General features: G+C 34.0%; 1 protein-coding gene across 3 annotated transcripts in view; it reads right to left on the bottom strand.

Annotated features, from left to right (window-relative positions):
• Positions 1-15,692, bottom strand: part of LOC148629178 (serine/threonine-protein kinase 31-like) — a 34,806-nt gene extending 19,114 nt beyond the window's left edge. The window contains exons 1-13 of one of the 3 annotated variants that reach the window (XM_088545663.1): positions 15,576-15,692; positions 12,535-12,620; positions 12,207-12,311; positions 11,330-11,421; positions 8,566-8,631; positions 7,939-7,991; positions 7,296-7,518; positions 5,357-5,517; positions 4,740-4,962; positions 4,111-4,264; positions 3,040-3,135; positions 2,534-2,632; positions 1,956-2,091 (exon numbers count right to left, since the gene is read on the bottom strand). In XM_088545663.1, the coding sequence (XP_088401789.1) occupies positions 1,956-2,091; positions 2,534-2,632; positions 3,040-3,135; positions 4,111-4,264; positions 4,740-4,962; positions 5,357-5,517; positions 7,296-7,518; positions 7,939-7,991; positions 8,566-8,631; positions 11,330-11,421; positions 12,207-12,311; positions 12,535-12,620; positions 15,576-15,641 (1,560 nt within the window). In that variant the 5' untranslated portion in view covers positions 15,642-15,692. Of the gene's footprint in view, positions 1-1,955; positions 2,092-2,533; positions 2,633-3,039; positions 3,136-4,110; positions 4,265-4,739; positions 4,963-5,356; positions 5,518-7,295; positions 7,519-7,938; positions 7,992-8,565; positions 8,632-11,329; positions 11,422-12,206; positions 12,312-12,534; positions 12,621-14,202; positions 14,356-15,575 lie in introns of those variants that run through there. The other 2 variants (XM_088545671.1, XM_088545680.1) reach the window with 2 other exon arrangements.
• Positions 15,693-21,088: the final 5,396 nt, after the last annotated feature.

Below are 21,088 nucleotides of genomic sequence, written 5' to 3'. Positions count from 1 at the left end.
ATGTATCAAAACTTATTGGTGATGGAACTGATGGTGCCAGCATCATGACAGGAAGGCAAAATGGAGTGATTGTAAGGCTCAAGGAATTCAGCCCAGCTTTAGTAGGGATTCATTGTGCAGCACAGCAATGTGCCCTTGCTGCCTCACAAGCATCAAAATCTATCCCTCAATTGAAGAAATACTCTGACACAGTGGCAAACATTTTCTTTTACTTCAGTGGATCTGCACTTAGATCATATAATCTTAAGGAAATTCAAATGGTGTTAAACCTTCCTACTCTAAAGTTTGCTCAAATTCACTCTGTGAGGTGGTTAAGTCTTCAAAACTCAGTAGAAGTGATATATAGGACTTACCCTGCCCTTCTTATAGCCCTTGAGCTTGAAGGAACTGCCAATCAAGCTGCAAGGGGGATTTATGCAGAAGTTTCCCAGTACAGTTTCATTGCAATCACTCATATGCTGATGGACATTTTGCCATTCCTGGGTAGATTGAGTCATATTTTTCAAACAAAGGATTGGGACCTGAGTAAAATTACACCAATAGTGGAAAGTACCTGTGAAGTTCTTCATAATTTCAGAGGCAGAAGGCATCTATGTAGAAAAACTGGAGGAATTTATTACAATGGATGGGGAAGATGTTACATACAAGCGACCTGACAATGAAAGTAGAAGATCAATTGTTCAAGAAGCCATTGTAACTAACATGGATGGCTTTGAGAAATGTGAAGATCATGAAGAGATTGAAGCAGGACATATTGCATTTCAAGTCAGATTCTTTTCACAGCAGAAAAACATCCTCAGATCTATTATGCCACAATATATAGACAACATCGTGAACAATTTAAAAGATTGTTTTCAAGAGAATGATTTGATAGAAAAAAATGCAAGTATTGCAGCCTCTTCTCATTACTTCTGCACACAAAAAGGAGAGTTGGCAACATTTGGAAACCGGAGTGTTTAGCTGATCATTTTGCCATCCAAGGAATTGACAAAGAACAAAAGCCTATGGAATATAAACAATACAAAAGGCTTGTTACAGGTTCTTTTCAAACTTCCTCCCTTAATGAAATTTGTGAAAAACTTGGCATGGAATATGAAGCTATAATGCCAAATATTGTAAAACTTGTTCAGTGCTGCACACTTCTACCAACATGAGAAAGAGGATTCTCTACCCAAAATCAAACCAAGTCAAGGTTGAGAACCAATTTAAACAATAGTTCAGAGAATGACTTGATGAGAATTTCAAAAGATGGTCCTTCAATGAAAAACTTTGACTTTGCCAAGGCCTTGAAAATCTGGAAGGATTGAAAAAAGAGAAGACTATATGAATCTTAAGTTATTGAACGAATGAACTGTGGTGCATGTGTAAATGACAAGTTGTTAGACATCAGATTGATTAGATGTGAAATTTTATAATAATTTAATGTCTTTTAATTAACAAAAAATATCAGATACATTAGTTAATATTAATATCTTTTTTGTCTATTTGCAGTCTTAGAAAGATGAAGTTGCTCAAAAAAACATGTTATTATATGATTACATCATTCAAAATTTAATGAAACTTGCACAAACTGAGAAGTCTCCTTGATATTTGAAACTTCTCCCTATTTTTCTCAGGGGGAGAAGTGAAGTCTCCCTGAATTTTGGATATTGGATGGTACCCGTCTAGTGGTTCCATATTTGCTTAATAACAATCAGCATAATGACATATTATCAAAACAAAATATTTTTCTTTATAAGACATTTTGCATACTTTGATTTATATATATTTTTTCATGTTGCTAACTTGGCCATCTGAACATATGATAAACTATTATACATATGTATTCAAATTAACATCTGTGACTGAAATAATAAACAACCTAGTGCTGCAGAAATCAAATTCACCATATAAAAAAAGACTGAGGATATTCAAGTAATTGAAACTGGTCTTTGTTGAAAGTTACTATACCACACCTCTATTTTCTGTATCTGAAGTTGCTGTAGAAGTGAGTTTTTGCTTGATAGTTCTGTTTTAGTCTTTTCAAGTTCCCTTTGTTTCTTGTTTAATTGAGCTTGCATTGCCTTAACATTATCTGTGTTGACGTCATTCCTGTTGAAAAAGAATAATTATGTGATATGATTTCAAACAAGTCTGGGGTTTCAGTAACAGATCTGCAACATAACAATGATGCATAGGATGTTTCTAGTGAAAATGTACTAAACAGTGTGTTCTACGGATCAAATTAAAGAAAATTTAACCCAGGGATGGTTGGTTGAAAAGGACAATTAGGGCACCTTCAGTAAGACATCATACAACACCTAACCCTACTAATGTCTAATAAAAACACGACATATCAAACGGACTTGCAAAAGACAACAGTAACTGTCAACATTACAACTCCAATAAATCTACAAAAAATATTATCTATACCTGTTCTGCATAAATAAGTGTCGAACAAATTGACAGTGTATAGTAAAGCCCAAAATATAATATAAAAATATTGTGGATGGAATAAATAAATGTAAGGTGCTACATGTTATTTTTAACACACCTGGTCATGGAAGCTTGCTGGAGTTGAGCAGTCTTTTTTGCCAATTCTTGCCTTAATCTATCCATCTCGGGTGTAGGATCAAAACCACTAGATTCTGGTCTGAAATAAAAAAAAAAAAATTTGTTATAACTAATGCAAAAAATATGTCATGTAAATTTATAAGTAAGATGTTTGTACACCTAACCATTGAAACAATACAAGATGTCTAAACAAGACAACTCTTGAATGTGCAATATCAGTTTAAATGTATTTGAACATGAATAAATCTGAATACTAGCCAGAGACAAATATTTCAATCTGTTTCATTCAGACAAGCTTTACAGAGTAATCTCTGGTTTATTTTTCAGGTAGATTCACATGATCATGAAATAAGAATTAAAAGATATATATAAAATATATGTGTTTAATGAAATTTACTGCAAATATGACAACTTTATTACAATACATAATCTTGATATTAGATAAAATTTTTACTAATTATTAAACTTACCAAAACTTATACATACCTATTCAACAAAACATGTTGAAGCTGCATATTCTTCTTAGCCAACTCTTGCCTTAGTCTCTCTACTTCACCTGTTGGGTCTGGACTACCTGTATCTCTACAAATTATAGAGTATAACATGTACAGTAATTCCTTACTATGTGAAAAGTCTGGTGTTAATTGTTAGAATGATGAGATCATATCTACATGTAACTATCAAATCATTCTCATCAATATTTGGGTCATGTATAGTGTTAAAACCAGGCTCTTTTACAAAAGATATATACTTGATATATTTTGATAGGCATGTTTTTTTGTTCGAGATAAAATTCTGAAAATATTGGTTTAAAGAGTTTGTACATTATAATGATTGTTGGGGTTTAACGTCCAAGCAGCAATATTTCAGCTATATTCAGACGATGAACATGAAATGGATAATAAAATGAACATGAAATGATGATGAAATGCAAAAAAGGGGATGGGACACAAGGATAATGGGGTCGAAAAATTTTGATTGCCACTAGAAAAAGAGAGTGATGGGTAAGGTCGGGCAATTTAGCCTCCTGTGGCGGAGCCCTATGGTTCCTACTCCAGGACAGTGAGGAACGTGGCATCTTTCCCAACATGGTGCACCACTATGGTTTGCGGTCAGGTTTTCCGTATTATAGCCTGACAACCCCAGCATGTAACACGCCTGGGGTACCCCATTCCACCACCTGGGGCACATATCCCAGTTGCTCTGTGGGCAGAGCTCCCTAGCCCCTGGCTAGGATTCTGAGCACTATTTAGAGGCCTTTTACAACAAGCTTAGCGCTGCTGCAGGCCTATTCTTTTAACACCCGGACCTGCACTGGGATGTACATTATAAAAAAAAAAAAAAAAAAAGGACCTTAGAAAAGTTTATTTTTTAATTTTTAAGAATTTTTGTTTGAAAATTTAAAAACTTCACTGTACTGAATAAAAAAATCCATCTCAGTTCTTTTTACTTCAACTCAATTAAATGTAAACATCATATCTATTCACATTTCAATTTTTGTGCTGTAATCCATTATTTTGTCATTTCATTATAAGTATGTAAGCGGAGTTAGATTACCTGTTAAACTTAGGAGTCAGTCTTCCTCCATTCTGTTTTCCACCAAATATTGGACTCCCTGTCATATCTCCATAACCCCCTCCCCCACTATCTGCATATCCTCCCCCTGTTCCAATTATCTGGTCATTGGTCACTGACTTGGTTATAACATTAGCTTTGATGTAAAAAAGAACACAAGTTTTAACTGCAATTATTTATGTAATCTGTTTTATTTGTCTACAAAATGCGCCCATACCAAAGAGCATCCTCACAATGAAAAACATTTCACCCTAACTCCCTTTACACAAACTTATGAATTAAAAAGTGAAAAATTACCGCTGACAGAATAAAAACTTACATCTAATATTCATTTTGTTAATTTATCATGTTTTGGGTCAAAATAGTACTACCCCTCTATCAGCATCCTCCAGTATCAATATAAACAGATTTAGTTATGTTAAAATTTAAAGTGATGACATAGAAGGAAATTTCAGTCAATAACATTAAACTCCATCACCATGAAAAACACTTCTTGTATAAATCATATAGACATAAAAAACAAGGTTAAGATTCTGAACACACTCTAATGGTTACATGAGAATTTAATTTGGCCAACATAACAAGAGTACTTCCTAAATATCTTCACTCACCCATTAGTTTGCCGGGCCCCAATAAGCCCTGCCCACCAACATCATTAGTTTTATTGGCCATGGCAGGACGTGTGTAAGCAAAGCCTAGTTCTTTTATATTGTCATTTACACAATTTTCTCCCACATAGAGCATGCCATAATGTCCTGTATTATCCTTCAGAGGAACAGTCTTTACAGTATCTACCACAATGCCTTCTGTTAATTCTTTCACCCATTGAATTGCCTGTGAAAAAAGTATCACAATTGTTTTAATGACAACCTTGGAAGTTTATTCTAAAATACATATACCATGTTTAATTTTTCAAACAGAAATTTAACATATTTAAAATTTTCTACAAATTATTTTGAAAGTCATTTGGATGTAATTTCCAATTATCAACAAGCTAAGTCAGTATATGTATTACTATTAGAAACAGAAAATTGTCCCTACATTAATAATACTCTACTTGTTTGCTTGCAAACAAATATTGGTATATTGTTATTTATTATTCAAGTACAGCCTGATTTACACATCGGTAAAAGATAAATAGAGTATAAGCAAGACTTTTCAGTTAATGAAATCAATGTTAGTTTTAACATGAACAAAAACCAGTAAATCCACTGATTTTATCTCTTACTTTTTGGTCCGAAAGATCATTTGCATAGCAGTTATGTAGAATAAGCTTGGTTGCCATGGGTTTCATTGATGCTAGTGACTGTGGTATCTCCACCAGAGATTCATTTTTAACTTCCTCTGAATTTCCATAATCTATGTACTGTACTTTCAGAGTGTCAGACCCTAAAACAGACAAGAAAAGAACTTACAGTTGCCCAAGTCTATTACCATTCTAATGACAATTACACTTATTTCAAATCCTATCAAGTTCCTTAAACATAAAATTTATTTTTCTTTCTTTCCATGATTTTAATATAGTGGAGTCATATAGATCATACCACCAGTATGAATACCAAATCAAATCAAGGTAGATCATAACTTATGTAGTTCCTAATTTTTCTCATAGATGATGTTGGAAGAACATACTTTAAATTTCACATTTTATTTCCATAAATTTTCTTCCTTTTAAAATGGCTATCAAAATAAATGTTTGCAATTTTGCCAAACATACTTTACGTCAAGATTACTTTTTAAGCCATCTTTAAGATTCCGTAATAACATCATAACAAGAACTACCTACTAAAGTAAAATTACAAAATATTTAAACTGATTTTAGAGATGATCATTGTAATCAGGGGTTTCATTTATTTTTTGCAATGCAAGTACAATTGGTTTTGTAGGAGGTACTTTTAATCATTTTCTCTTTTAAACATAATGTGAAATTTTAAATTCTGGAGGTACCTTTCAGTAGCTTAGACCGGTAAAAGTACCTGGTACCGTCTCTTAACGAAAGGCCTGTGTAATAGTTTGAATAACCCACAAGACTACATTCATGTTTTAAAAAAAATCTACCTTTTCCTTATTTCACCAACAGAACTAAGTTACCAGTTTGGTGGTACAGATTTAAAATCTACAGGCATAGACTTGAAAGAAAACGGAAATAACTGTAACTTTCACCAGGTTTCACTGTATACAGTGCAACCTCTGTAAACGGCCATCACTGGGACTGATGAAATCAGCCGGTTTTCAGAGGGTCCGGTTTCCAGAGGTACCGGAAATTGACGTTGTTGCTCCGGAAACTGGTTCCGGAAATATACAACTATGATTAATCTATGTCTGCAAGTTACCTTCATTTCATTTTTAAAGCATGTTGACTGTTTGTGCAGTGCATTGTATCTTTTCAAATGTTTTTTTTTTGTAATACATGTATGTTTCATTGAATATTTATATCCATGTTGTTGTTATTTTACAAGTTTATTTATAGAATACCATAAATACATCGATATCGGGGGTCACTGACTTTTATGGTTTTAATTTATTAACGCTCAAAATTTATAGCCAAATGAAATGAAACCATAAATTTAATTTAATTTACTAATAAGACAAAAGAATGCACCACGGTCGGAAAAATTGTTTAAATCAAATGAAGTTTGCTTTAACAAAACCGTTTGATATTCATGGGTTTAAAAACAAATTAAAAATATACATGTGGTAAACCACGCCGATCATTGTGTGTGCAAGCTAAATTGCCTTTTAATCATTATCTTTACAAGCCGATTTGTTTAAATTATTATGTTTTGATGTTTGATAATTACATTTAATCACAATTTGCACCTGTATGACATGTTTACATAACAAGGTAAATAGTCCGGCGGCAATGGTTTACATGTAAAATATGTCAATCAATAATCAATACACAGTGACAGGTAACACAGTTCACCGATTTCTCAGGTAAACAGATTTTGTCGGCCGGTTTTAAGAGGTCAATATTGTATGAAAACATACGTTTTGTACCAGAATGTACGGCCGGAATTCGGAATTTAGAGGGGCCGGTATTCAGAGGACTTTTTTACTTGAATGTATAGGCGTTAATTCCGGACCAAAAATAAATGTACGGTTTTCAGAGGAATCCGGTTCTCAGAGGGGCCAGTTTAAGGGGGTTCCACTGTAATATGTATTACCTAATGATTGTTTCAACTGACACCTGTACCACTGGTTATCTTCGGAGAACATGGTGGCATAAATCTTCCCTGTGACAACAGGACCTGTCACTTTACTGGCAGCTGGGCAAAGAGATGCTAACTGTTCTGATATGTTCAGCAATCTTTCTGTGTTCTCTTCTGTCAAGGTCTGTATCCACATTGTAATGGGACTCTCAACATGGGTAATTAAAGCAGATTCCCTCTGCAAGAATGAATTTTAATGCCATCATTTTGATAATATATAATGTTAATTGAGGCAATTACAAAGCCTTACATTCATTAGTGTAACAATCTGACTTTTCACCTTGAAAATCATAAGATTTTATTCTTTTCTACGTGCCAAGTTTAGTCACAATCTGCTGGAAGATGTAGCTTCCGGAGTGATCATAAGGTGCTATTGGTAGGAGGAAAGAGGGTACGATAACAGAACCCCAAGACAACATGGTTGATGTTAAAAAAATTGATCTTCTATAAACCATAACTTATTACTATCCTTGACCATGAAAAGGCTAATATTTAGGCTGCACCAAACAATACAACTTTTTGACAATTTGGCAGAAAAAAAAATTCTCATTAATGGACATTTTCCTTTTTCCCCCTATGTCTCATATTAGAAACTTACTTCCTTATCTCTTCGACTGTCACTGAAAGGTCTACTAGGTATGCCATCTGAACCTGAAATTATGACAAAAATTACCAATGTGTGACAAATAACATATCCTAAGTAAAACAAACCAAAGATACATGCAGAATGAAACCTTTCAATAAAATGTTGAACTCCAAATCATGCATTATAAGTCAAACCTGTTAACTCTTCAGTAGAATTGTATAAGTGAAAGTATTCATGCCATTGTCCAAACCTGAAATCTCAAATCAGTCATGAATGAAGACACTGAGATATACAAGTACATAAATTTGACTTGGTGGCATTTACTTAATGGTTAATTAACCTAATTTATGTAACTGATTGATGAACACAAAGCAATAATTTCTTTGTGCCCAACACTCAAACATGCATACCATTGAATAAAGTCAGGTTGAGATCATAAATTCAGGTCAGCTTATAATATATGAATAAAAAGATAGTAAAACATGTTTCTTCCAATCATTTAAAAGTGCTTCATTTGAAACTGAAACAGAGACTTAGGTAAAAGTTCAGTCAAGTTCAATGTACAAAAGATCGAAAAAATCTAACATGGATCATTAAGGGTCATGAGAGACTTACTGCATGTAAAACGTAATATTTTACCTGCAAATTTAACTGGTGATCTGGGGTTACTTTCATTCAAAGAGTTTATAAGGTTATTCAATTGGTCTAGAAATTAAAAGAACAAAAAAAAAAGGTGAAGTTAATCGATATGCCAATGTATCACACAAACAACACAAATGCAACAAAAAGCGATAATTCAGAGAATAAGCATGTAAAGCCATTCATTTTAAGTTTCTAAATATTAAACAAAATATGAAACACAACTGACAAATTTACATGCTTTTATGCATAAAAAAATCTCAAGTTAAAATTAGCATCAAATCCTTCCTCAATTTAAATGTTGACTGATTAAGATTGCTTCATACTGCCAATTTGAGGAAATTCTCAAGTTTTAGTTTTAGGAAACCAAGATTTGTTCATCTTAGCTACTTTTTATCAAATAATACAAATCTTGCATTTAAAATAAAATGTGGTCATTATGTTCCATACCGTTACCACATTTTGCTCTGACATCAAAACTTAGTAAAAGATAACTTACGACTTCAAGCTTTTACATAAAATAAATTAAGTTCAAAGATATCTCCTTAGGCATTAAAAGATTTCAATTATGAATCAACAACAATAGTGACTTGGGTAAAAAAAATGTATTGATTAAAAGTGGAACCAAAAAAAAACAAAAAACAGGAGACTAGTTTGTTCCATGAGAATATATACATGACATAGAGAGTAATTTGTTTACCTTCAAGAAAGTATTGCTGTGATAAACTAATTTAGTGTATACAAACAAAAAACACAAGTGAATGTACAAAAACGTAGAGCAAGCATTACAAAAATCAATACATGTCCTGCAAGTACCAAAAAAAAAAGACGAGGGCAAATATAGCTTGAAGACTTTCATTTGAAAATGTGTAATTGTAAAATTGATAAATGTCTATCCTATCAAACATCAATTCCTGAATGCAAGCAGAATCACCCTCATGACATGAAAATTGTTTGTAATTCTCGTTAACTTAATCATTAAACCATCAATGGTGGACTTAATTGCAATTTGTAATCTGTCAAGAAAGGTTTTTTTCTCAGATCTTATAAGCTTCATAATTACACTAACACAAAAAAATAATATTAAAATGAATACAATGTACCAGTTTAAGTGGTTTGGTCAAAATACAAATTCAAATTCCAAACAAAATTAACTTCTGTTGAAAATTTGCTGTACTGAAATCCATCAATTTGAAATCTAATGAACAACATTTTTTTAATAAAAAGCTCTGCCAAGTGTAGCATGATACGACTGCAGACATTTCAACTCAAATGTGGATAAAATATAAGTTTCTGACAGACTTAAACACGAGGACTTACAGTTCTTATGGACACAGCAACTCTTTTATATACAATATTGCACAATACTTTGAAATTCAATATAAGAACAAAGTTCAGGGAACTCTTGAATCACTACCTCATTACCTCAAAAACAATAAATGATAAAATAAATTTGCTCAGCATAATTCTTCAAGCTCATGAAAAGGCAGGAATTTTCAAAAGGAATCCAATAAAAAAATTCAAAATATCACGAAAAATAAACTAGAGGCTCTAAGAGAGCCTGATTCACTCACCTGGTTAAAAATGTCTTTTAAGCCATGTTATAAAGCAGTAACTCAACAATGGACTTTTGATCCTACTGAACTATTGTCAAAAGGATCATTTAATCAATAGAGAGCATCTTAGTTTGACAACTGGTTTTAAATTATAAAATAAATCTCTTGGTCATTTTTTTGGCCATTCAAGGCCAATATCTTCAACATCGGTCAATAGATCTTTGTTAAAATATTGGCATGGGTCAGTCTCCCCATGCTGATTAATTGTTTGGCTAAAGCCAATGGTTTTAGAGTTATTTCCACAAATCCTCAATTTTTAATAATGGTGGCCATGTTTTTTGACAAATCAAAAATTGTTATGAATATCCTTACAATCATTCATGCCATGTTTGGTTGCAATCTTATCCAGTAGTCTCAAGGGAGAAGATTTTTAAAGTTGGAAATTTAAAATTTCAGGACTCACAACTCAACCATCCATCAATGGATCTTTCTGTAAATTTTGGCATATGTCCATCCCATCATGCTGAACAATTTTTCCCTGCAAGATTTTATCTAAACCCAATTGTTTTTGAGTTATTTAAAAAAATTCTGCAATTCGACCTCCATGGTCTATTTTTAATAAAAGTGGCCATGTTTTTTGCCAGATAAAAAATCTCCACAAACAGATTGTTAAAAATACCCTATGAACATTCAAGGAAAGTTTGGTTACAATCTGTTCAGTAGTTTCAGCGGAAAAGATGTTTGAAAAAGTAACGGCAACAACTGTTACATAAAGATGGCAATAGCTCTCACTGCCCTTTGGGTAAGGTAATCCAAAAACTGAACTGGACATTGTGCTAAAGATGCTCTGAATTGTTTCATATCTTTTCAAGTAAATGACAAAAAAAAAAAACCTTTAAGAAGAACTTAAAATATGAAAAGACACCCAACTAACAAGAACAAAGCTGTGATAGAAGTAAGTTTGTGGAGAAATTCAATATAGGACGACCTTTAAATCATCTTTATAAAGCTCTGCATCAAATATGAAATATGGTAATTAAGCTAAGAAAGATGAAATTACAATTGTTCATGGATGAACAAATATACAGATTTGAGGCAGGGGTTATAGTGACGCCCTTGCGAGTGGTATGAAATCTTCCTCAAAGAGTTCTAAGACTCCTTTAAGATCTTAATGATCTTTCTGCAGACAACTTCTATTACAAACCTACCAAGATCAGCAGGCTTTTTCTGTGGTTTCTGTAAATTTCGCTTATTTCTTGGTTTGTCTTTAATTTCTTCTCCATCTTTACCACTGCCAGTTCTGTTACGAGAGAATGTAGTTTTAATGCAATCTTTACCCTACCGGTGCACCTGGTCCATGCTCCCAGTTTTTAGTGGAGTCCGAGTTGCTCATTTACTTTTGTTACTTTGTATGTATGATTTTAGTTACTTAATATTCTTTGTTGTGTATGTCTGTTTTCCATGTCTGGTCTTTGTCCCTGGATTACATTCTTTTGATTACTGCTATAACCTTGGTTCCCTTGATTACTCTTTTAAAGATGTATTGCAGAAATATTTTTAAAAAATGTATTTGATTTAAATTATTTTATCAAAAATTTAATTTATACCTGCGCTTCCTATTCCAACAGTTTATAATGTTTTATGTAATATTTTTGTGACTTTTCATTCAAACTAAGTTTGCAGTAACTTTACAGAAGTTTTTATTTCTTCTACAATTGGCCTTAGAATATACACATTCCATAAAAAATGTCAGCCCAAAAAATTTGAAATTAACTAAAGCCAGAGGACATATAAAGGCTTACAAATTTATTTTGCCAACACCAAATAAACTATTTACCTGAAAATCTATCCAAGTAATAATGGACTGTTGAGAAAATTATCTAGAGTCCATACTTATTTTGAAGACAGACAAAAACACAGAGGTGAAAGACCGTTTGGGTTTCTAGAAGAAATTTAGAGTAATGATACACTTGGATTGATGGCTTAACATACTCAAAGAGACAAATACCAAAATATGGTAATATATCCAAGGCGGATGATATATAAAAATATTTCCAATAGTTATGGTACTATCATAGACCTTACTGTTTAAAGTCTCTCTTAACAATGATTTTCTTTCCATCAAACTCCAGGCCATCCAATTCAGCAACAGCTTTGTCAGCATCAGCTTCAGCAAAGTATTTTACAAACCTAAAGAGTAAATTTCAAAAAACTAAATTTTCAACTGAAGATTGAAGCAAGATAATTTCTATTTCTAGTGTCTACCACTATTTGGTCAATAGAATTCAGTTACATTAGCTCTCTTGAGTTTGAATGTGTAATGGTGTGAATTCAGTAGAGTATATTTATAAATGGCTGCAAGATATTCATAAATAAGCAATAGGTTATTTGACTATAACAAATAAATACTCACCCAAATTTATATTCCCCAGTTTTTGCAAGTCGAGAAAACAAAGAATAGGTCTCGCCATACTTTGAAAATAACTTCCCAATGTTTTTCTGAAAAAAAAAAATGTAACAACTATTTGTTGAATAATTATTCTGTAACCACAAAGCCATACAACATGTACATTGAAAATTTCTTCATAATTAACCTCACTGACCCGTATCATACTGGCTTTTTTTTTTCAGGATACACAACTTTGTGTGGAAGTAATTGAAACACAGAGCTTGAATTGCTCACCAGGTTAAATTTAATGAGCAATAACTCTAACAAGGAGTTGTCTATCAATTTTGACTCAAAGATGACTTTGGTAGATTTTACCATAAGGCTGATTTTATCAATTGAAAGTTTCTTTCTATATATCATAGTTTTCAAGATATTTGCTGAAAAATGCAAATCAGGTACTTAACTAAAACAATGGCATCAAGTCCAACCGTTTATGAATAAGATGTTGTAATTTTCCAAGCTTGTGTCTTGATATTTGACATATGGAAACAGTTCATCAAGCAGATTAAAAGTTTAGTGACAATTGTTTTCACCTTTTAAACTGATTTTTGTTATTTAATAATTAAATGACAATGGGCCCAATGACAGGATGGCATTCCCGTTATTGTGTATTTGACACTCTACTACACAGGGTTTAAGAAGTTATAATTAGGACAGGGTGTTTTGAAAGAAAAATAAGAAGCTAGTCGTGTATATCTTAGTAACTATGAAATGCAAGAAAACAGCATCAACAGATAAAACAACTATTACATAGCAGTAAAACTATTTCACATCAACTGTTCTCAAAAATACAAAATGGGTCAATGTTGTCTTTTGTCGACGACTTCAGTTCTGATCAACGAAAGTTATGTCTCCAGAAAAAAATCTAGAAACTTATGTTTGGTGTATACAGTGCACACCCCTCCTGGAGCAAAGAAAACTTGAAAAAAAGTGCACAGTATACGCGAAAGACTACAGTAGTGCAGATATTTCCTGAATATATATATTAATCCACCTTTTATTACAGATTGCTTAAGCATTTGAGTTTGTTAAGTTGATTGGATTGTTTCTCGAAAAATAAAATGTGTTAACATACCTGTCACATGAATTTGACGTTACTATTTTACTGTGACTTTAGAAATCAGCTCAAAATGTGCTAGATATTAAGAATTAAAATATAGAAAATAAACTTTCACTCAATGGATATTCAAACAGTCTTTTTTATAAATAGATTTATGCGATTTACTTTTCTCTTATACATTTTTTGTATACCAATTCATTAAATTATTTTCAAAATACTGTCAAATAAAATAAAATAAGCAAAATCACTTTTTTCAATATTTGATCTGACTTTATTATTTCTTATGGGTACAATTCAAATTTTACCAATTGGAAATGCACTCATTGTCATTAGTTGTTATCCCAAAGTCTTGGACAGATATCATGCATTTTGCACTACAGAATTACTGAAATCCCTTGAATCAATCGGACTGTAGGACAATTTGGGCCCTAAATCCCGTAGAAATTTCTCCTGTCACACCAGATGTCCGGTTGTTGTACCGACATGAGTTCGATCTGATATTAACCAATCAGTTACACAGAGTGAAGTTACAAACTTGTATTTGTTTACCTAGACAGTGATTTTACACTGACCTGATCATAGACTGGAAACCAGAAGTTCATATTGCACATTATGTTGACAATATGCTTCTTTTCCAAAAAGCATTTCTTCCCATAGTCTCAATCATGAAGTTTTCGGATAAAATGACAACTTTGGTGGGCACTTGAGAATTGTGCGGGGATAACTTAATAAAATAATGAAATAAAGGTGTATTCTGAGATAAGTACAATCAACAGAGTAACAATTATCTTATTATTATAACTGGAAAAATGGTAATACATTAGTACTTTAACAAAATAAAACTTTCTGAAGACTTAATCAGTGATTAATATTAGTTACATGTATATAGAAAAAAAGTGGGTAAGGTCTAACTTTGATGGGTCCTACCAATTGTCAATGTTGATAGGACCTACTGTCCGGCCAACATGAACAAGATTTTGAGAACTCTGCACTAGGTAAAGATCACAGATACATAGCTTCACAGTTTAAAAAACTTGCAAAAATATTATGCAACACAAACTTGCTTTTAAAAGGTTGGACACCCTGGGACGGACAGGAAACTTTTCAACCATTAGAACCCTACATTTCCCCAAGTCAGATGTGAAATTGTTGATAGTGCGGGACTGGGATTTTGGGACTTAGCCGTCATAAGACCAACCTCAAAGTCAAGTCACTTTTCGCAAAGGAGATATAGTAGTAATGACAGCCCAATCTTCGCTTTTTAACACGACTATGGACTTATTAGACATCAGATGTTAGTAAAACGAATATCATTTTAATAAAAACAAGATGGACTTCCTTCTTCTGGAGTCATTTGATTATTTCTTTTTATTAAAATTATATTCCTTCATGAAACCCTACCTTTATAAAAAAAATATTAATGAGCAACCCTGGATTGGTGTAAGAGTTGTGCCTACAAGGAGTCAACCCTAAAACCCTAAGTTGTATTATCTTCCATCAGAATCCTTAGACAACAGTTATATCCCTTAGGATGATACTCAACCTTCCTATAAAATTTCATCAAAATCCCACAAGACCCTGTATGTTTGCTTGTAAAATGAATTTACCAATATACAGCTTATAAATATAGCCTTTATCTTGGTCAAATTAATATTTCAAATCTGTCCGAATAACATTTGCAGCATTGATAAGGGAATCGGTTAGCATACAAATCAGGGAACGGCTTCTGAGTCGGACAATATTAAAAAATTATCAAAGGGTTTCACATTCTGGATTTTAATAACAAATACAATCCAACGTCAAAAAGAAACCGCGGGAATTTTTCGTCATGTAAACAAAGCTTTTGTGACCATTTATATGCACTTTATGCATACAACTAGACTTTTAGTACACTCTATATATACAAATTATGCATATGATTTATTGCTTTTATGCAATCATTTACATCATCAGCAGAAAGCGGCAGGTTTCCAACCCAGACGTCGTAAGTTGTGATTTTGTGAGTTGCCATTTTAACCCATGTGGTTGCATCACGCCCTCTGTCGTTGATTCCACAATAAACCTTATCTCTCTTTTCCCGCGCTGATTTTCCCCTACGACACGGTGAACAGATCGGTTCTCACGATACAGCATAATACATCATACATCATAATGATCCAGGAATTCATGAAGACGACCATAAAACTTTTGTAGTGGTCATGATGACTCACGGACTTTATATTACACTCCAATATACGAAATGGATTATGACTTAATCAGAAGTTGGTAATTTTGTAAAAATTGTTATTTAAATCGGGGAATTGATATTTGCTATTAATATTTTATAGTCCGTGTTTGAAGATACGAAATGTACAGCATGTGTGGTATATATATACACAATATTAGTACTAGTATTTTTACATGAAGATTTTTTATTTGCAAAAGTTGTTATCCAAACATTAATCTGTAGATTCATTATTGTGGTTGTTATCTGACAAGGAATCTTTATCCCCCCCTTTTGTCTACCATGGGGTATATATAGGTCTATCAAAAATTATCTGGAATGGGGTCAGGATTTTGAGCTACCAGAAAAAACAGCCCGTCAATTTTCAGACTAGCCACCCCCACCCCGGCTTGTAGCACGCCTAACACTGTTCTAGTTACGATAATATAACCTTCCTCACGGGAAGGCATGTGGATGGAGGGTTACTTTATCGTAACAATACACTGTTCCAGAAGTCAAGTCTAGCAGATGTGAATGTTAATAGTTTCGAAAAATACTTGATAGCACAGAGGCGCGTAGCTAGGCGGAAGCACCGAAGCCTGACAGGCGCGTAGCTAAGGCCAAATTGAAGTGTAGGCAAAATTACGGCAGGGGGTCTAGGGGTCGCTTAAGGCCCCCATCAGGTTCCCCCCCCAAGCTCAGCGGAGATAGCGTTTAAGAGCATCATTTATGCCTCTCCTGGATGTATTTTATCTCCAAAAAAAAAATTAAGTGCAGGCAAAAGCTTTTTTGCCTAAAGGCAGCTACGCGCCTGCCTGAGCTTCCACATCATTTTGCAAAAACAATGAAATAAAATAAAGAGAGATATAGAAGAAAAGAAGACGAGGTGGTAATTTATTAGTGGAAACGATCGCGTACGGGGTTACTATGTTGTTTCTTAATTTACTTTATGTCCTGATTGAGTAAAGACACGGGTATATAATGTCTTTCAACTATAAATCCCATTTTCATGAAGGTAACATACAGACATCATTTGAATTATTGAATTTGTCAAAGTTAAAGACGGATCGAGTTTGTCTGAAAAAAAAGACATACAATGTATACCATTTTTGAGGACCAGTTGTGGACCAGTTGTCGTTTCAAAAAGGGCTTTCGCAATTATTTAATGATGAATAGCGAAGGTGGTTTTCAGGGCAATAGGTCAACTAATATTAAAGATTGGACCCCGAAGAGGTCAAATGTCAACGTTATTCATTTTCTAGTACTTTATATCATACAAAAACACAGATTCAAGGTCATTATAAGAGTTTAAAAAACATAGAAACAATCAGACCCCATAGAAGGAACACAAATAAACTCATGCAGGATGAGCAACACTTACCTATTCAAAAGTTAATTGATCTCTAGACATGTATGGGTTTTCTATAACAATTTACCAAATTGATGATGATAGCAATGATGACTTCAAAACTTGATAGACTATTCTAAATTTCAAGTGTATCAGACTCTTTTCAAAATAGTTGAAGGAATATGTTACATATATAGTTTTTTTAAAGCTTAAAATCAGGTTAACTATGAAAGCCGAATCGAGATACAATTATTTGCGAGACCACTGTAAGGAACAAAGACTAATCAAGTGAACCAAGATTCTAGCGGAAATCAAAGGAATGTAATTCAGGGACAGAGACCAGACATGGAAAACGGCACACAACAAAGAACATAAAATAACCAAAATAATACGTAAAAAGCAACAAAATTAAATGAGCAACTCGGACTCCACTAAAATCTGGGAGCTTGGACCAGGTACACCGGTAGGGTAAGCTTCCTCTGCTTTTCTAGAAGCACCCGTCGAGTTGCTCGATCATGAAAAGTCAAGTCTGGGGTAGAAAGAGGGAAGGAAAAATATGACCCGCTGAACAAATCGGTGCTTATGGTGCAGATGGAAAGACCGTAACGATCCATGAGTTCTTGATAATGACCATAAAACTTTGTGTTTGTTTGTTTGTTTCTTGGGGTTTAACGCCCGAGCAGCAATATTTCAGCTATATTCAGGCGATGAACATGAAGTGGATGATAAAATGAACATGAAATGATGATGAAATGAAATATGGGATGGGACACAAGGACAATGTGGTCGACAAATTTTGATTGCCCCTGGAAATAGGGAGAGGTGGGTAGGGTCGGGCAATTTAGCCTCCTGTGGCGGAGCCCTATTGTTCCTACTCCGCGAGAATACCACAGTAGGGTTTTTTAACGTGCGAGGAACGTGGCATCTTTCCCAACACGGTGCACCACTATGGTTTGCGGTCAGGGATTCCGTATTATAGCCTGACAACCCCAGCATGTAACACACCAGGGGTACCCCATTCCACCACCTGGGGCACACAACCCAGTTGCTCTGTGGGCAGAGCGCCCCAGCCCCCGGCTAAGGTTCTGAGCACTGTTTAGTCGCCTTTTACGACAAGCTTAGCGCTGCTGCAGGCCTATTCTTTTGACACCCGATCCTGCACGGGTCGACCATAAAACTTCTGTAGTGATAATTTCAATCTTGTAGCAACATAACCATGTCCGCCCCAGAAGCGTAATTGTAAGAAGTTTATAGCGAGGTACGAAAAGTTTGCTTAGTTTCGACAAGCTCGATAACGTTTGAGTTGTGATATGAAAAGTTCATATGCAGGTGCTGAAGAGATTGGCATTTTAAAACAATACAAAAAAGATATCAAATTTGGGAGGACAATTTCTTCATTTGAGTTTTATCACTGCTTGTATTATACAATTAAAAAGAAACATTTTTAACAAAACGATCTCGCAGTAAAGCCCTTTTCAGCATTAATTTTGACTAACTTTTATGGGTATAAAACGCGCAAACACCGGGAGCTTCCGAGGACTTCGCTCCCCTGTCCCCCACTTGGGGCCTTGAGCGGTCAGCTAGTCCCCTTGCCGAATTTGGTCTTCCACTTCAAAGAAAGTCTGGCTGCGCTTCTTGTACATTTTGCAGATCAAGCTACGATTTTGGAATGCAATACATGAACGGAAGCTTACAATCACCGTCTTTCGTAGAGAGACAAATAAGTAACAATAAAATACCGATCAATAATCCGATCAATTATAAAATTAAGTCCAAAATAAATCTGACAAAATATATACTATACAGGGGCGGATTCAGAAGGGGGCGTGGCGGGTGTGCACCCCCCTAAAATTTGCAAAGCATGAGTTGTCAGGGATAGATTTAGGCGGTTCTAGGTTGAAACTTTAATTTCTCGCTAATTTTACCACAAAAGATTTAACCTTAAAAAAATTTTCCCTCGATCAGCTCGGCAAAATTTTAACTGTGCGGCCCTCTAATCTAAAATCCTGGATCCGCCCTGCACTACATTGCACCATCGGAACTGCTGGTACCGCAGTGGTCCTGACTTGGTACGTGCATTTCAAACGAAATGATGGGTTGAATCTAGGTTTTACAGCGCGCCAAACCTTCCTTAGACTTGCTACAAGTCTCTCTGTAATATATATTTTATTTTATTAAATATCATTACTATCAAATATTCATTCTATCCAATAGCTGTACAACCTTTTGAGATGCTTTTCCTCATACCCCTATTTCAGGAGTCCGTTATGCAGATACTTATGGTGTTTTAAGAAATCAGAGTAGTTAGTAATTGCTCTAGCATAGCGAATCATGGTGATAAATGATAGAACGGATGTGGTTTGGAGAGTGTGGTATGGTAGCAGTCTAGGTCTTATTACAGCTATTATCTTAACCATCTACCCCTATAAACATTGGAGGTTGCAGGTGTCCTGCAAACAAAAGTAGTGTTGTTTTTGTCTTTGTCTTCTGATACAAGAACACACTTGTCATGTATAGAAGAATGTTTTTTCTTTTTTTTGCCAAATCGAAATTTTTATTTGTAATGAGAAATACAATATTTAATTGCAATTTTTTCAATAATGAAATAAATATACCTGTCAATATCTACAATAATAGAATAATAGAATTTTAAAAATTGTTAGTCTGCCAGCTTTAATGAATGGTAATGATAAATATACATTTATTGGCTGGCAAAATTCTGTTCATTGGTATGAAATGCTCAACTTTCATTTGCATTCGCCCATCTTCATTGCATATGATACGTTCAACGTACATCTGCATTAACTAATGTTTATTGTAAATACATGTAAGTTGGTTCATATGTTGTACTAGTATGCCTCCTGTGATGCCTTTAGTGAAATAAGTTTTAAGGTAATTCTAGGTAAATTGATAAATCTTTACATTTTAAAGAATAAGGTATACACTAGATTCTGCAATTTCTGAGGATTTTTTTTTTCCAAACTAATACTTGGTAGTTAACAGATCTATAACAGAACAAGGACTTTATATTACAGAGAACAGTCAGTTTACTGCAATTTACAAAGCAAAATAGTTTTGAGTCTATGGTACAAACTATAGGCCTGTTTATTTGAGAAGCCCTACAGTAAAATATTTTTTTTCTTGTAGTATCTTCTCACAGTCACAGATTGGTTTAATTGTACCACGCCTGTAAAGTTCTCCATAAGCTAGTGGATCAGGAGTATTCGATTTCCTGCTGTCGTTCTGGATAATTCTACCGTGTTCGTTGTTCGCTGCTGTTTCATCTAAACAGAAAAAAATAATAATAAATCGGAAAAGGGACTTGACACTTTAAGAAATTATGAAGCAGACGCGGATCAAAAGAGAGGCGTGTCAGGTGTGCGTCCCTCCTGAAACTTGGGGAAAAAAATTATTTGCATTAAATCTCACGATTTCTATGTCCCAAAAATATTAAAGACTTGGGTAGGTTTAAGCGTGTTAAACTATTTCTGCTGGTTGTAAAATAATATGGAATGTGATTAAAAGTATAAAACGTACATACATGTAGTTTGTTTTCAAACCTTATTTATGTAAGCTAGCAGTGATGTAACATTTGCTCTTACATAGAAAAGCATGACGTTTCGTCTTCGTTTTATTAATTTACTGTTTACTTGTTTTTGTAGTTAACCGGTGTCCGTTTAGAAGCTATATCATACAAGTTCTGCTGCTGGTAATAAAACGAAATCATCCTACGTCAGCTTAAACTTAACATGTCATTGTAATTCAAGGATGCCATATTTTCTCTAACCACAAAAAGCTATCAATTACATATATGTTTGATTTTAGCCAGGCCTAAGTTGCGCTACCAGTGGACAACGAGTCAAAACTATTATTTATTGTTTAATCACCGTTATATTTGTTCTACCGT

This window comes from Perna viridis, chromosome 1, assembly GCF_037379345.1.
Source record: "Perna viridis isolate PV_CMFRI_1.1 ecotype Kerala chromosome 1, ASM3737934v1, whole genome shotgun sequence".
Lineage (NCBI taxonomy): Eukaryota > Metazoa > Mollusca > Bivalvia > Mytilida > Mytilidae > Perna > Perna viridis.
Note: the sequence above shows the minus strand (reverse complement) of the source record. Positions and strands in the feature narration are given on the sequence as shown.